The sequence below is a fragment of the Micropterus salmoides genome, unplaced genomic scaffold (genome assembly GCF_014851395.1).
Source record: "Micropterus salmoides isolate LMB-PRFRI ecotype aquatic unplaced genomic scaffold, ASM1485139v1 Ms_hic_scaffold_19, whole genome shotgun sequence".
NCBI classification, from domain to species: Eukaryota; Metazoa; Chordata; class Actinopteri; order Centrarchiformes; family Centrarchidae; genus Micropterus; species Micropterus salmoides.
The window spans coordinates 21241440-21258116 of NW_024041039.1; the positions used below are offsets into that span (position 1 = coordinate 21241440).

At 41.9% G+C, this 16677-nt stretch overlaps 1 protein-coding gene across 1 annotated transcript in view; it reads right to left on the reverse strand.

The window, feature by feature from the left end:
- Positions 1-2116: 2116 nt before the first annotated feature.
- Positions 2117-16677, reverse strand: part of LOC119910359 (AT-rich interactive domain-containing protein 1B-like) — a 173011-nt gene continuing 158450 nt past the window's right edge. Inside the window, 10 exon segments of the mRNA XM_038728934.1 lie at positions 2117-4393; positions 4396-5302; positions 5693-5823; positions 6076-6811; positions 7624-7699; positions 7855-7974; positions 8222-8354; positions 9235-9404; positions 10382-10523; positions 16433-16655. Coding sequence (XP_038584862.1) covers positions 3474-4393; positions 4396-5302; positions 5693-5823; positions 6076-6811; positions 7624-7699; positions 7855-7974; positions 8222-8354; positions 9235-9404; positions 10382-10523; positions 16433-16655 — 3558 coding nt within the window. The 3' untranslated portion in view covers positions 2117-3473.

The following is a 16677-nucleotide window of genomic DNA, read 5'->3' on the forward strand; positions in this document are numbered from 1 at the left end:
CCCAGTCACTGTTTATAATGTGCATGTGCATACATTTAACAACAATAAAGCTACAGTTGAAATGCCAAGACCCAAAAGCATATCAATCATTTCTGTCTCCACAGAAATGTGCAGTAGTTGAAAGTCAATCAGGCTGTTAACCACCTCTTGGGAAGGTTGTCATTTGTTTAAAGGTGTCAATAAGATTTTAATAAGATGAAGATGAGTGATTGTAGCTCTCTGCAGCCACTAACGCAGGCAACAATCATTTTTTGAAACCCAACCTGTTTATTGCCTGTGTTGTCAACCTCAGAGATGCTTTTATTAAAGGCAGCTTAAAATAGGACTTTTAATGCTAGCAGGCAAAGGAAAGACGTCAAATTCCAACTAGAGAGGAAGTAACAATTCTGGGAAAAGCAAACTGAGGACTCTATTCAAAGACCAAATAAACAGAAAGGAGGAGAATTATGAAGAGTAATGGGTGCTATCAGACTCAGTATGATCCACAGTGAATGTAGCCTCTGTGGTGTTACCAGATGATAATAAGATGGGTTGTGTTGGCAGTTGAGTCTGTATTCATTCAACACTTCTTTCTTATATATTGATGCTTGAAAACTTGCTCAAATTAGAGGGAGTGTAGCAGACAGTAAAATAGATACAGAGAGGGATTGTCTTGTGTTTACGTCTGCTTTTAAATCCTGTTCCTATCTGATGTCTGTGTTTACACTCAACAACTTGCATGCCTTCATTAAAAGGCATCATCATCAACACTAAAAGAGATTTTTAAACTTAACAGTTCTTAAAGTGTAAAGTATATAAAGCGTGCTACACATTTATCATATTAATATCATCTTTGATTTGATCTTGGGAAAACTCTACAGAGGCATTAGTAACACGGCCACAATGTCTAAAATTGTTTATAAAGCTGCAGTTGTTGGAGGTCAAATATAATCTAATCATGGGATTTAAGAGGAGGAAAAGTCCTTGTCTTCAGAAATGCTAAAAGTGTATGAATAAAACTTTTAACTGTTTAACGTGCAGATATGTAAGAAGGGGGACTAATATTATAACACAAAGAGATAAACAACCCAAAACTACATACAGAGATATACAATTGTCATGTTAAAAAATGTGATAATTTGCCATTATATACTAAAACAAAAGCAAGACAAACACAATCACCAACATTGTTTTAAAAATAATTCTTAATAGTAGTAGTAGTAGTAGTAGTCTGGGAATAAAGAGTTTAGATTATCTGACCAAACAGAGGCACTGTGAATGTTATTAGTAACACCTGTGTTTTTCCTACTATGACTCAAAATGCCTGCTGTGAAAACGAGCCTGTGATTGATGATTTTTGTCTTTTTTTTTTATTGGAAAAGGGTCAATAGTGCAACAATGCAGATAAGACATGCAGTTTTAGTCTCGGCCGCAGAAAGGTCATCGTATGGGGCAGAAAAGCCTGCCAACAGGGCCTGGTAACAAACACCCCTCCCTTTTTCATAATAGCCCTCTCTAAGATTTTTCATTTCTTTTGTCTTGGACTTAGGTGATGTCCTTCCCGAATACAAGAACACAAGTGCTTTAAGAGCTGGGTGGTATGGTGTTGTAGGGAGGAAGTGTACCTATCACTGTGCATGCTGAGGATGGTGGTAGAAAGGTCATCAGCCTTTTTCTTAATGAGTAAAGTATGAAAACTGAGGGCTTAGAGGAGCTGTTCAAATTGAGTCTGGGGTCCCATGAGTACAATAAGCTTTACACTGGACCCAGACCTCAACACAAACACTGCAACAATATAGCAGCATCATGTGACCAATAAATGGTTTAACCATTTCATGCCTTTTGAAATCTGCCTACATATTGTACAAATAGACGCACTGTATGCATCTAATACCCTTACCTTACAGTTTATTAGTATAGAGAGACTAAAAACTGACTAATGGGAGACTATTGATATCAGCAGAGGTGTCACAGAGTTCAATCAGACAGAAAACAATCAGGCCTTTTATCACGTGTCCTCTGGACTCTTGCCTGTTACAGCATTTCAGTCATTGTACAACTTCAGTGTAAGGCTTGAGTAGTCAATTGTGACTGTGATCAAACTATTTTGAATGACATCAATAAAAGGAAGTCCATGTAAGCAGTTGATGTTCGTTTTATTGGCCTAAGATTGTCTGGACATAATGCAACGTCTCCGGTGCTTAACGATGTTCATCATTACATTTATTTGTGACATGTGCAGCACAGAGTATAAATGTGTATACTGAATAAAAGAGAGACATGGAGTCATACGAAAAAAGGCAAATTTTACAGTGAGCTTTCAGGACATTTTGAAGGTTCTTTTTCACACGTTTCTTTTGGAGCATTATCTAGATTCAAAAATATGCCCGTTGACATGAATGGAGGACAGTAACAAACAGAAATGTGTTCAGTTTTCTTAAGTCACCTCGCCTAGATATCCCCTCACCCTGGCACTTCCACGTTTGTTTACCAAAGCGATTGTTTTCTCAGCTATAATACAATGCATACAGGAATTTTTACATTGAAACATCAGTTACACCTGCCATGTTCAAATATTTGACCCCATTAACAAAATATGTATAATAACAATAACAAATTTTACCAACAATAAAAGCATTTGTTATAATAGTCAGAAAGTCCCATCTGTTGCTATGCTTGATTGAGACTGAAAGAATCATGTGTGTCCATTGTACAACGGTTTATATACACAGTGATGAAAAAATACAGACATAACACAAGTGCTTAGGAAACACAAAGTCCATCTGTGAAAGTCATTGAGGCTATGATTGATAAATTAGACACGTCTTTTGACAGACGCTCTCTCATGTTGATTGGCTGGTGCAATGCTGCCTCCTTATGGCCTAAAGCACACACTGCAGGTGTCTTTAAAGATTTACATCTTCTGGTTGTTCTCAAAAAAGGGACAACTTGCTCTAGTTCTATTGCACAATTTATCTTCCAGCGATGGAGACATATACATTTCAATTTAAAAAGTCAGTGTTTTTTCCCCCCATAAGTGTTGGCAAAAAAGTTGAAACTACTGTACAGTGTCACATTTTAAATAAATACTCTCCATTAACAAAATGCTGACGAGTGTAATAGCGTTTATAAAACTGAAAAACATCTCAACGACTCATCGCCTCAAAGGAACCCACGTAATTCAGCACCAAAATCTGGTGGCAGCTTTGGCTGAAAAAGTAAACAAACAAAAACAAATGCCAAACAAAATATCAAACGTAGCAATCGAACACCAGCAGGTATTAAATATCTGTATTAAAATGAGCTTTCAGATCCCAAACCCACTTTTTTAACAGGGCCCAGAAGCTATACATATATAGAGATATTTTGTTTATGTGGATATTTCTTTTTAAAAAAACAAACATTTTCTGTCATTTTGATAAATAAAAATAGAAAACCACAGAAATATCTAGTCCACCTTAGCGTTTGCCTTGTGAGTCCTGCCTCTCCTCTTGTCATGATTTCCCTAAGTGAAAAAGAACTTGGCAAATAACACCCACCACTCCTGCGTTGAGCACCGAGGAAATGGAGATGTCTAATAATCTGCTTTCATACAGCACAAACTCTGTCTTGTTCTCCTCCACTTTAGCCATAGCTAACAGGCCTTTAGCTGCTCTGCACATCATGTTTATGCTAGGTGGGTCCATAGGGGGGTGCCCCATGTGCAGCAAGCTGTGAGGGTTCTGTTGGTACTGCGCCATGCTAACACCATCCTCCAAGAAGCCTACCAAGTTACCCACGCTGCCCTTCTGCATGGCTATGGCACGTGCGGCTGTGGTGTCTCCTTGTGCCAGGTGGGAGAGAACAGCCACAGCCATCTCCCTGTACACCTGGGCCTTCCTCTGACCCACGTACCGGACCAAGACAGTGAAGAGTTTCTCCTGTCGGCTGAAAGGCGGCGTAGCTAGCAGGAGGTCAACATTGTCGCCCAGGATGCTCAACTTGCAGAGGCACTCCAGCACCAGCCTCTGGGGAGTGAGCTGGGAGTGGGGTGCTGCTGATGGGAACGGGTCCTGGGCTTCAGCAGAAGGGCACACCATCCAGTGAAGAAGGCCATCCAAGATGGGGAGGCAGATAGTGTCTGGATAGGTGGAGAGATCCAGCTGACCCGAGATGTTGGCCAGAGTGACCATGGCGTTCTCCCTGAGCAGACTCAGGCACTCCCACCACCACTCCTCTTTGCTACTCGTCAGCCCCTTCTCCTGCTGCTCATCTCTCTGGTAGCTAGGGGGCGACCTATTCCTCTCCGGGTGCTGGTGGTGCAGCAGGAGCAGCCTGCCCAGAAGTAGAACCAGAGCAGGGTGGCGTGACATATCCAAGTCATTTCCCGGGATAAAGGATAGGCTCCGGATGATGTTGGAGACGCAGAGGCACGCTTGGCCAGCGAGTCCTGCCAGGCGGAAGCTGTGGAGAGCGGGGCCTCGTCCAGGCAGCGAGGCTCATCCTCCAGCAAGGTGATGTGGTCCTGCTCCCCATCCAGATGCACCCTGAAGGGGTAGGATGGCAAGGAGCGTGCGGGGTGAGCATACGAAAGGGCGTCGACCCGTGCGCACAGAACATCATCAATAGTAGCAGTGATATGTTTCAGTGGCTGCTTCTTTCCATCGTCCACCTTGTTTTCCTCTTTGTTTTCTTTTCTTGTCTTTCCATCCGCCCTGGCAGGTGGGTCACTCCGAGGTTCAAATTGTGTTTGAATGTGTGCGGTGGAATCACCTCCACCCGCCTGCCAGTGAAGCAACCCGCTGGTGAACTCAGTGACGTAACCAAAGTGCTCAGTCATGTCTTCAATCAGGTTCTCTTTGTGGACAATCTTGATGGGGAGCTTATCATATTTACTGGCTTGTTTAGCTTTAGGTTCTAGCTCTGCTGCAGGCTGGGAAACACACTCATTTTTACTCTCTGCTCCTTTTTCACTCTCTTCCTCGTCTTTCCCCTCTTTCTCTCTGTCCTCTTCACTCTTGTCCTCCTTCTTTACGCTCACCTCAGACTCCTCCGTCTCACCGTTCACCTCCACCGACGCTGGCTCTGCAGTGACAGGTAGAGCTTCCTCCATGGCGCTTCCTGCTTGCTCCACCCGCGTCTCTGCTGCCGGACCTGGCTCAGCTTCAGGTTGAACAGCAGAGTCTGTTTCCTGGTCAGGGATGGCTTCTTGTTTCTGGTTAGCAGCAGGGTCCAAAAGGCTTTTCTGAGCCACGGTCCCCACCTCAAACTCTTCCAGGATCCCAAAGATCTCGATCAGACAACGGCGGAAGTACTCCACAATCAGCTCGAGGAATCCAGGCAACTGGTCAGACAGAGATCAAATTAATGTCAACAATTTCAGCAGAAGGAAAACGTGTTGCCAAGTAGTTCCAGATGATGAATGCTAGCAAAGATTTACTATCTAGGCAGAGAATATTTAATTAGAATCACTTGTTTTCAAATAATCATAATATCTTGAATTCTTTGAACCACTTTAACAAGTCAGAATAGCATAAAGTCTTCTGAATGTTTTCCGCTCACTGTCATTTTATAGATCCTACAATTTTTATAGAATCTACAATAAAATAGGTTAATCTGAAAGACCGGGCTTAAAGAGACACACTGTTGTCATACTGTCATAGCATGCTCTACCAGGCTAAATGAATCCGTTCTGTCAGTCAGCAGTGATGGGTAGTCATGAAATTGGATTTACCTGGGAGAGGTTAAAGGAGGCCACAGTGCTGTCATCGTACAGCAGGATGTTGATGGTGTCTAGAGCCCATGTGCTCTCTGCCAGCAGGCCAGACTTCAGAGACATCATCACACGCCAGGCCTCAGGCGTTCCTGGGATTAAAACAGCAGAATTTTTGGAACCAGGAAGAGAGAAAAAATGGTGATTAGACATTGTCCAACTGATAAAAGGGACAGTGAACAGAGTAGATCATTGTGTTTCCTTTCATAAAATTGATCTCATGTTGTGCATAGTTCTACCTGAAAATTAGGTGTAGCTGTACAAGGCTTGAATATACCATGAATCCACAACTTTTCAAGCTAAAGGAACGACTAGAATTAAATCATAATAATAATAAGACTCACCAGTGTCCTTGGAGGTGAGCTTGCGTCGGGGCTTAAGAATAGGCATGGTGGCCTCAACTGATCCTGGCGGGTAGTTGAGGTCCCGCCTCAGGTTGGGAGGAAACTGACCAAGGGGTCCACTGCCCTGTGGGCCCATCATGGTCATCCCAGGCTTAGGCATCTTCATGGGTGACATGAACGGTGCTTTGCTGGGTGACATCCTAGAGTCCATGGAGCGTTGGAAGGCCCCTGGGCTGGGTGCTCTGGGCAGGTGGTTGGCCATGGATGGAGAGTTGGAAAAAGAAGATGGCTGGCGTGAAGACAGGGGAGGCATGCCACCTGATGATGACATGTAGGGAGACTGACGGTGCCACTGCTCCTGCCCGGGCCGCCCGTCCATGTCATCTCTACCAATCGAGCCATAAGGTGGCATCTGTGATGGCGGCCCCTGTCTGTTGGGGTAGGGATAGCCGAGGTCTGTCCTGGACGGCCACATGTTGGGGCCATCGTTAGCATGGTTAGTAGTGGGCCCACCAGCCATCATACTGTGCTGGCTCTGACCTGAGGGGGCCATGCGGTCACGGGGGTAGGGGAAGGGAAACTGTCCCTGGATGGGTCTGTGTTCAGGGCCTGAGTACCCACCCCCGTAGTGGTTGTACATGTCCGGCTGCTGGTTGGCGTACTGCATGGCATACATGTCGCTCTCGTGTCTCTTGGGTGGGGGGCCATACATGCCATCCATTGGCCGTTTGTAGCCCTGCTGAAGCAAGGGTGTAGATAGTCTGTGATTATTTTTTTGTTAGTAAAAACACAGAGCCATGGTAGATTCATTCTCACGATTCCATGAAATTATATTATAACAATGATAATGATAGTCTCGACTTTATTTGTGTTGCACCTTTTATGCAAAGGTACAAAAAGAGTAGTAGGAATAAAAATGAAGAACATTAAAGTGAATATTTGAATAAAAAAAAGTAAATTAAATTATCACCTATAACACCGATAACAAACTAGTAGTAAAATTGTGTATCATATTAATAAATATATAAAACAATAAAATTATCCCAATTACAATTTTTGGGGAAAAAATTAATGCCTTTGGAGGACAGGTTTATGAGTCCCTTGTGTAAAGAAAAACCCTGTAAATATAGTATATATACTTGTTAAGTTTTTATGTGTATATGTTGTTATCTGTGTTTTAACACTGGTTGTAGAGTACGCATGTGAGCCGGAGACCAATTCCTACATTTGCCTGCACTTGTAGATGAATTTGACTGAACTGAGATGAATTGAGGTGAATACACACAGATCGCTGTGTGATCCTTCCTACAAAAATCTCCACAATTTCCACTGTGCACTTAGAGCAGTGAAATGCAGAGATACAACATGTGTGGAGGACCTTTTGGTATGGTTTTTACTCAGTTCTGAATGTTTCTAATATATGATACAATATAAAATGAAGAAGTACTATTTTTAACCAAGACATTAAGAAGCATTTAAACTGCTGTATTTCCATCCTATAGTTAGAGATAAACAGTAGTGACTACAAACAGATGAGCTCTCTCTCACCTGTTGCTGTGGGTACATCCCAGATGGATGCATCCCATACGGCATGCCAGGATACTGCTGACCGTAGCCATCATGTCTGAAACAGAACAGGCGGGTTAGGAGGAATATATCACTCGCTGTTTCAAAAAAAGGATTATCAAAGTTACATGAAGACATACAATGTTGCTATAGCTTTGACTTTCTACACAAGTGTACTCTACTACACTCACACACAAACACACAGGTGCTGACCTCTGCTGTGAAGGGTATCTACTGGGAGAGTACATGCTGCCCTCACTGTTAGAAGGTCCCATGTTGTTCTGACTCCCAGGGGGACCCATGCTCCCTTCCATCCCCATGACATGGTCCGGTCTGAGGGACAATAGGAAAGTCTTCATGTTTCTGACAATCCATCACTGACATAACATCTATAAACGTATTTAATTATCCCATACACTACTGGTGAATATTCTGTCTTGCCAACAATAGGAAAATACATACAATCAATAAAAACAGTATAGTATACCCTTCGGGGTCATGTTAGGGAAATCTCAAAGAAATAATGAGATACTAAAGGTTCACCACCCTCTTCCCCTCTTCTGGTGATTTGTGTGCCTACCTCCTGTCATAGCCTGGGCCGTATGGATACTGTGACCGTTGGCTCATGCTCAAGGCTGACGGGGGTCGACCATACATGTCCTGCATACCGCCGCCAGGCATCTGGGCAGGTATGTAGGGATCAGCTCCTGCCACTGTGAAGGAGGAAAGCAATTGAACTAAATGCATCTTACATTATTTTACATAATAATGACTGAATTTAGACAACATGGACTAAATAGAATAGAAAATAAGGATTCTAACAGGCATTAACAAGCTAAAAAATAGTCTTTGACTGTCCTAGGAACATGCACGAACCATGTTTTCTGCCAACCACCAGGTGGCAGCATTCCTCTATGAATATTCACCACCCTCCATGATTAAACCTATTGTTCTGAGGCTGCAACTGTTGTTATGCAGCTTACATCCATCCATATTATTCATTCAGGCTCCATTCTCTTCAGCCTTCAGAGGAGCCGCTATCCTTTCTAAAACTACTGTTTGTTCTGAAATCTAAACCACACGAGTTGGTCAAAACAGGTGCTTCTCAGCAGGACGGAAAGGATGAAAGGTTGAACACGAGGAGGATGAAAAGGATGAACAAAGTTAGGATAAGACGAAGGCTAAGCTACAAGAAAATCAGACGAGCTGGTGTGCTTTTGATAAAGGGATGTGTGGTGTAACAAACAGTTTTCATTTCCTTTCATAGTCCTAGTAGAAAAACACACACACACACACATCTGTTGTGATCTGAGATGAGGCAGTGACTAGACGATGAATTAGACCAACGAGAGAGACGAAAGATGGCTGCTTTGGGATAGTTCTGTCATTCTGTTATAAGTTTTTATATAAACTTTTAAATGTACATATCATTTAAAGCCTATGTTTATATGACAATACAAAATGGCTGATTATACAACAATTTTAATAACAACAATCATATTCACATAACTCAAAATATTTTGTAAAATTGGGGAAACAGGTTTAGGGGCTTGTGTTTTGGGGAAAGGGTGTCACGGTGTGTGGCCCACTCACTCTTTCTCATCCCGGCGAAGGGGTCCTTGGTGTCATACTGCATCCTCATCATCATGTCAGGCATGCTGAGGCCTTGCTGGTAAGGACCTGAGGGGGGCAGGGAGGTAGCACGCTTCTGGAAGGCCGGGTCGCTCACCTCTGAGAAGGGGTCCTGTACGCTCACACTGCTCCTGGACAAGGCAAAGAGAGAGGGAGGGAGAGAGGGAGCGACGGAGGGGAGAAGGTGGAAGCTGTGTGAGAGAAGTATAGATCAGGGATTGCACACACTGAAAATGTGGATAGGATATATGCTGTGAGGGAGTTCTATTTAAATACTTCAGATATTAATAATTATATTTATATTTAAAACAGTTTTTAAGTAACTAGTTAATTAAACTGTCAAATAAATGTAGTGGAGTAAAAAATAAAAAGTAGAATAAAATAAAATACTAGATACTAGAACAGTACTTGAGTAAATGTACTTCATGTTCATTTCCATCACCCTTCATTTCATTTGTGTCATGCATGCACATAGTAGTGCCCTGCCAACATGGGCTTAAAAGACACCAAATATACCAATGCAGTGGTAAAACAACACTTCATAAGACAAGAATATAACTTCTCACACATAATATCACGAACAAAGCAAACAAAGGACGTTGTCTACTCTCCAAGGCTGCAAATAAAATCTGCCACAAAAACAGCCTCCCACCTTTTGTAATCATCCAACAAGAAATCTGAAGGACATCTTATGAAAAAGTAAAAGCCTTAAATCATCATATGAAGAGCGACAAAACATAATGTGGATTTCATCTTCAATCTCGCCTAAATCACTTGATGGCTAAATGTTTTTTGAGATAATGTATCTGAACATAACTTTGCACATAGTGATCTTTTACTTAAATCCTGCTTTACTACACAGAAGTTATTTTTTTTATGAGACACCAACAATCGGTGTTAATACAGAAGGATCAATTTGTGTTGACTGATATCACAGTGTAACTTGTTTCATCAAGTTAATCAAGTAGATTAATCATATAATATAATGAGAAGTGGTAGAGGCAGTAACAGTATTAATATAGTATCAAAAGCAGCATCACCTCTTGGAGCAGTAGCAGTAGCAATACTGTAGTAGTAGTGTTAATAGTGCAGTATGTCTGTGTGGTACCTGTTGGGGGGCAATGGTGTGACCTGTCCCAGTGGGGTGGTAGCAGGTGTGGGGGGTTTCAGATCCCCTGCTGCCTCCGCTGTAGAGCTGCTGCCAGAGGACTGGGGCGTCTGTGGGCCTTGGAGGGAGCCACCAGAATTAGCTGGAAGACACAAGTATCCTTCTTATATTTTATATATATATAATCATTGCTAGATGATTGCACAGAATTCACATTCAGACCGCAGGGCTCCTCCGTGTCTTCAGATATGATCGTGAAGCTGGTTTGAGTAACATCGGCCATAGTGGGCTTTTCCCTGCAGCGAGGTGCTGTATTAGTGAGATAACTTTGGACTTAAGGCCAAAGCACTAACAGTGGCGCTCTCTATGAGAACTGAGCTCGAGCAAACAGTCTACATGAGGGCAGAGAAGATGAGTATGGAGGGACTGCGTAAGAGGAAGAGGAGAAGGGAAAAGAGGCAAGAGGAGAGGACAATGCAGAGAGCAGGGAAGGATTTCTCAGAGGAAATTGCCCACTTGGGTGCTTGGGCTCTTTATTTGGAAGCTGTTTGAAGATGGTTTAGCTGGCTTTTTTTTTAGGTGTGCCATGGGTTCATGGGGAGGGCTAAGTTGGTGGACACAGATGTATTTGAGGATAATATATATGTGTATATATCTGCCATTATTGTACTAGGTACAATCAAATTATGTGCAAGCTACTACTTTGTCAACCCTGAATATGAGTGAAGAGCTTGAGAAAGCGCTTGTGACTTCCTCCTAGAAAAACTACAGGGACTCAAACTGGGGCTGAAACTGGGTTAGTGTGCTCTCTTGTTATGACACCGTATTTCTGTGAATTTCTCAGTTCAGATGAAAATTATAAGAGTGCCAAGCTACAAGAGCCCAACCACACAAAGAACCCACAAACAGATAAAACCAAGGGATACAAATTCCCAGAAGCAGGTTTAATGGAAAATGTGGACCGTTCTGGCTAAAAGATGGCAAAGATGGAGAAAGAGAGAATATGAAAGCATCCTAATGAGCATTTAGTGTGAGAAGACTTTCCCTGGAACAGCCTCAGTGGCCTTTCCCAGCACTGCACGTTTCCATAGAAAAAAAAAGAAAGACTTAAGCTTTAAAAATTCATGCTAATTCTGAATTATTCAATGATACCCCCTGCCTCTACATCATAGGAGACAGAGAGAAAGAGAGAGGGAGAGAAAGACAGGGAGGGGAGGTTATCCAATGATGATGAGCAGAGGTAGGAGAGAGGGCAGAGAAGGGGCAGCGAGCATTAGGGATTCTTCACTTCCTGGGATATCCCCGCTTCAGATAAACATGAACGCGCGCGCACACATGCACACATGGAGAAGTGCAAACAATGGTGGGGTTAGCCAAGGTTAAGAGGATCGCCATTCCTCAAGAGCAGAACGGCAGACAGACAGATACATAATACGGAGAGGTGGGTGTGTGGGGGGTGGAGGAGAACGTGAACTCAAGTGCCCTCTGCTCCACATTTAGAGGGTGAAAAGACTGTGCAGGAGGCATGTGGCTCACGCTTGATGTGTGTGCACACAAGAGCTTGCGAGCGTATGTATGTATGTGTGTGTGTGTGTGTGTGTGTGTCAGAGGGTGACATAATCCAGAGGGGTGGTGGTAGTGGTTAAGGGGGGTGGGAGGGGGAGTCGGTAAGACGAGTCAGTTTTGTGAATGAAAGGTGACGGCGAGGTCGAGTTTGTTTACGTTCTACATTCCAGTGCTCATTAATCACACCCCACACCCCACCACCCCCATCAGCCCCGCTGGACAGGCTCCCTTGGTGACATCATTGGGCTGTCAGTCTATATATAGGCTGGCAGGGTGTCAGTAGGGCAGAAAAGCATTCAAAGTAGATCGAGGCAGAGGTATGAAAAGGAAATCTACGGGATGTTTTCACAGCTTGTGAACATGTGGTATTCAGCACTTTACCCCTAACAAAGTTTTAGAATTGGGGTGTAAGTAATAAAAATCTTTATGCTTGCTTCTATGTTAAAGACAAATGTACAAACGTGTCCCTCTTTCAAGTCATTTTGTATATTTAGTTTTAAAATCCTAGTTATATTAAATATTATTAATGTATGCATTAATTTCACTTGAATGATGCATCACAATCATCAAGAAAATCCAATGTATCTAGATTTAGAGTAAACACATTTCACCACAATGGCTTTGGCCATTTTTCTATTGGTAATGATAATATTGTACAGATCAAAGTAATTGCTAATATCTGGAAACAAGGCAACATTGGCACACTGAAGTCAGATGGAGCAGCAAACGAGCATTCAGACAATCATACAGGTTGGAAACAAGTCAGGTAGCCAGATTATATTTACCACTTAAAATGTAAAACCAAACGTGAGTGCACCAGAAATGTCAGTAATAATTACGGTTGAATGTTTTCCTGTGATTTATAGGTTATTACATCGCAGGAATATCTTTCCCCTGGTGTCCTGGGATATCTCGCCATAAATGATGTTTGTATATAAACATCATCAGCACAACAGAGAGTTTATCATAAAATTAAGTTTTTGATTTTATTCTTATTCTTTCGTATTCATTAAATCAAGTGGGAATACATTAAACAGAACAACAATTCCCATATAAAACTAGTACTGAACTACTATCAATAGTACTACTAATCTTTGAGGTGGAAAAACCACTATGCCAACAATACAGGATCATTTGATTCATTCAACCACAGTAACAGTCCCTCACTGCATTGGCCATGGCTGATAAGTTAGCTCAAAATTCAACCAGGAGGTTGGTCTGTAAACTATGATGAAGGTTTACAACACGCAGTTTGGGTAATAATGTTACTGCTTGCCTTTTTTACACTTTCAAAGATGTTTAGCTAACTTGGGTTTATTAAAAACATGTCTGATTGTCTGACCGCTCGTGTTCCCAGATCTCAGCAGTTAACTGGTGAGTACAATGTTCGAAATTTTGCAAATAGACCCAAATAATAAACTTGATTTATGCTTCTAAATAAATGTTTTAAATGCGCATTGTTGAATACTTTGTAGAAAAAGCTTGTTTTGGCCTTGTCTAACATAGCATCAGTATTACAGTACTAGCTGGGGGTTTAACTCGACATCTTTGCAAATGAGGGCAACTCATCACATTTAAATAAAGGTTTGAAATTAAATGAGATAAACATATTATTTCAATCAATGCACTTTACAGTGCAATGCTGCATATCCAAAAGGTGGTCCAAACATCACAGGTTCATCACTCCTTTTCATATTTCACAATATAGATACTATCTCTGATTATGTGTAACATGGTCCCATCAGCTGATGTGGGTAAAATGAGATTCTATGATACTGACCTGGTTAGATCCCCTTGAATAGATGACAGGGGGCTGAAATGGGAATTATAAAGTGTTAGGCGCAAGAGGGAATGTGTGTGTATGTGTGTGTGGCTCATGTGTACTGTATGTATGTGTGTGTACATGTGTACGTGTGTGTATGCAAATGAAGGCAGATGCTCTTTTCCACCCACCAGGAGAAGCAATCTGCCTCTGTGTCTCAGGCAGGTGAAGTGCTCTGATGTTCTATTTAAAAGCCAGGGTCACTTTTCTCATCTCCGCTGCAAATTAAGAGACGTGACCTTACCACACTATAGCGCTCCGGCTCCTTCTCTCTCCTCTGCTGATCCTCACGTCATAATTTTGCACAGAGACACAGGGTGTGTACATGTGATGTACACAAACAAAAGGCACCCTCCTTTGTGTTAAGCTGCTGCACCAAAACAATCTTACTTAACCTCTAACGCACCGTAATAAAATAAAGGTGAGTCCCGGGTTTGAGGTACAAATTAAACTAAGAATTATTTCATGAAAACAGTGTTCATGTTCACTCATCTCTCAGCAAACATTTTCTTTCTTACCTCTAGTGTTGTTTGCCATGTAGATTTGTCATTGCTGTGAGAACAATCTCATTCACCTAGACTGTATCTGGGTGAAAATCTCACTTCAGGTAAAACCAAAACTATCTACCTGTGTAAATACCACTAGAGGTAAGCGGAAAAAGTGTGTTTCAAATTGCTGAGATGGTTAAATATTATGAGGGTTAATGAACATATCAGTTTTTGGAGTACAATGCATTTTTTGAGCTTGAACTAATTTAACTTATTGATTGATTTTCGCTCTTTTGTTCTTTACCCTGTATCTTATATTAATCAGTGTTGGGCAGTAGCGTCGTTACTAATTTAACAACATTTCTCAGTAGCTTGGTGGTATCGTCGCTGTTTTCTGAATCACATAACTTTTCAGTAGAGAAGCTTTTTTATTGGCCGAGTAGGGAGGTAGCGTCCACACACGCTACATTTTCCCAAGTATTTCTGAAGCTCATGTCTGAAATACAACTACTAAGGATCAGTAAGACGCCACTGCCACACACGGACCTGTATGTGTAGCCGACGGAAGCACTTCCGTGTGACGGTGACATCACGTACCGATCCTTGGGCTGATGTCTGCGACTTTGCTGCGGGGAATGAAGACACGCGAGATTGAGTTTACTTTCTATTGTGATAGTTATTGTAACACATCTTGTGAGAAGGATCAGGGTCCAGCCTGGACACCGCTTCCTCTAGTGAGGAGGAAACTGATATGTAGTGGGAGAAACTTGTTTCCATGAGATGAGATGAGAGATTCTCTCTCTCTCTTTCTCTCTCTGGCCTATTGCCATGAATGTTGCCAGAGCACAAATTCACATATAAACAATAAAACAATGATATAATTAACAAAACAATGAAATGACATCATAAAACTAAAGAAAGAGGAAAAACAAACTCAGAACACAAAATATATTACATTGAAAATATGTCTTGCTTTTTGACAAGCAGTAGAATTTTTCAAAGGAACAATTTTTCAAATAACAAACCAAATTAATGATAATAATGTGATTTTACAGTAACTTTATACAAACAACAATAGTTCTCAGTTTGTTGCATGAGGAAATACATTTTGCTACAATGATATGGCAGTAAGTAGGGGAGTTTCTGTGTTCTGTGTTTAGCTCTCTCTCATGCACACACACACTCTGTTTGGAGCAGGTTTTCAGTCTGCTACTGTGGAATGAAGTTGGTTCAATATAAACTAGGCCTGTGTTTGTGTGTGTATATATATATATATATATATATATATATATATATATATATATTTACTTTAGCTTGCTACATTTCACTGGGGGGTAGCTTCTGTGTAGTGAAGCTTCATTTAATATAGAGTAACTAGTAGCTTAGCTCTCTACATTTTCCAAGTAGCTTGCCCAACACAATTTCAGAGCAACCAATTTTCTGTGAAATAAGGACATAAGACAAAAAGAACCAAATAAACATGACATCAGGAAATTCCATATACATGACACCTCCTCTCTTTTCATATTTCTTAAAATATCTTTGTTGTTGTTGTTGTTGTTGTTAGTAATGGACTCTCTGGTAGCCATATTGGACGTCAATGGCTCTGAACTGTCTTTGCAGTGTTGGACAGATGTAGTTAATTTATGTTATTTATAGTGTAACGTTGATGACTTTGGCAAGTTTGGCTAATTCATCTAATGTGCACAGCAGCTAACATAACATAGCTGCCTGGGACTAATAACATTGCCTTTTATTTATTTGCCACATTAACCTCATAGCTAATTAGCAACATAATCAACAGTTTGTTAGGCCAAATGAATGGACTCTTAAAATTGTTTGTCTGACACCAAAACTCACACAGGAGAACAAATGTACGCAGCAGGCTAATTAATATTTACTACGAATATCTGCACATGCTACTAATACTTCTGCTTGTTCTCAGTCCTTCAAGATTCTGGCACTGCAGCTCCTGTCACTAGGAGGTTTCTGACTCAGCTGCAAAGCCTTTATTGTGATGTTGTACGCTGCATTGCCATGAATACAGATCACTGTCTCTCTGATGATTCCTGACACCTGTAGTTTGATCAGCAGCACCTGTTGTGCTGGTTGCAGACAGATGGGAGAGTGGAGTTGTGAAAAACCCAGCGAACCAGTCCTGTTATTAGGTCTTACCAGGTGAGGGTGGCTGGATCTTAACCTGCTTCCTGCTGTCCCCTCCAGCCATGCTGCTACCGCTGCTGCTGCTGTCTGCCGGCGGCTCTTCTCCCCTCTCCATCTTACACTCATAGGCAAACAGATACTGGATGTACTGCTTCTTGAGCGAGCTGGCGGAGCTGCTGGATGTACCCACGTTCAGGTTGGTGGACAGCTCGCGCCATTTCTTGTTCTTGTTTACCTGGATGGTTGAGGGTTGGGGG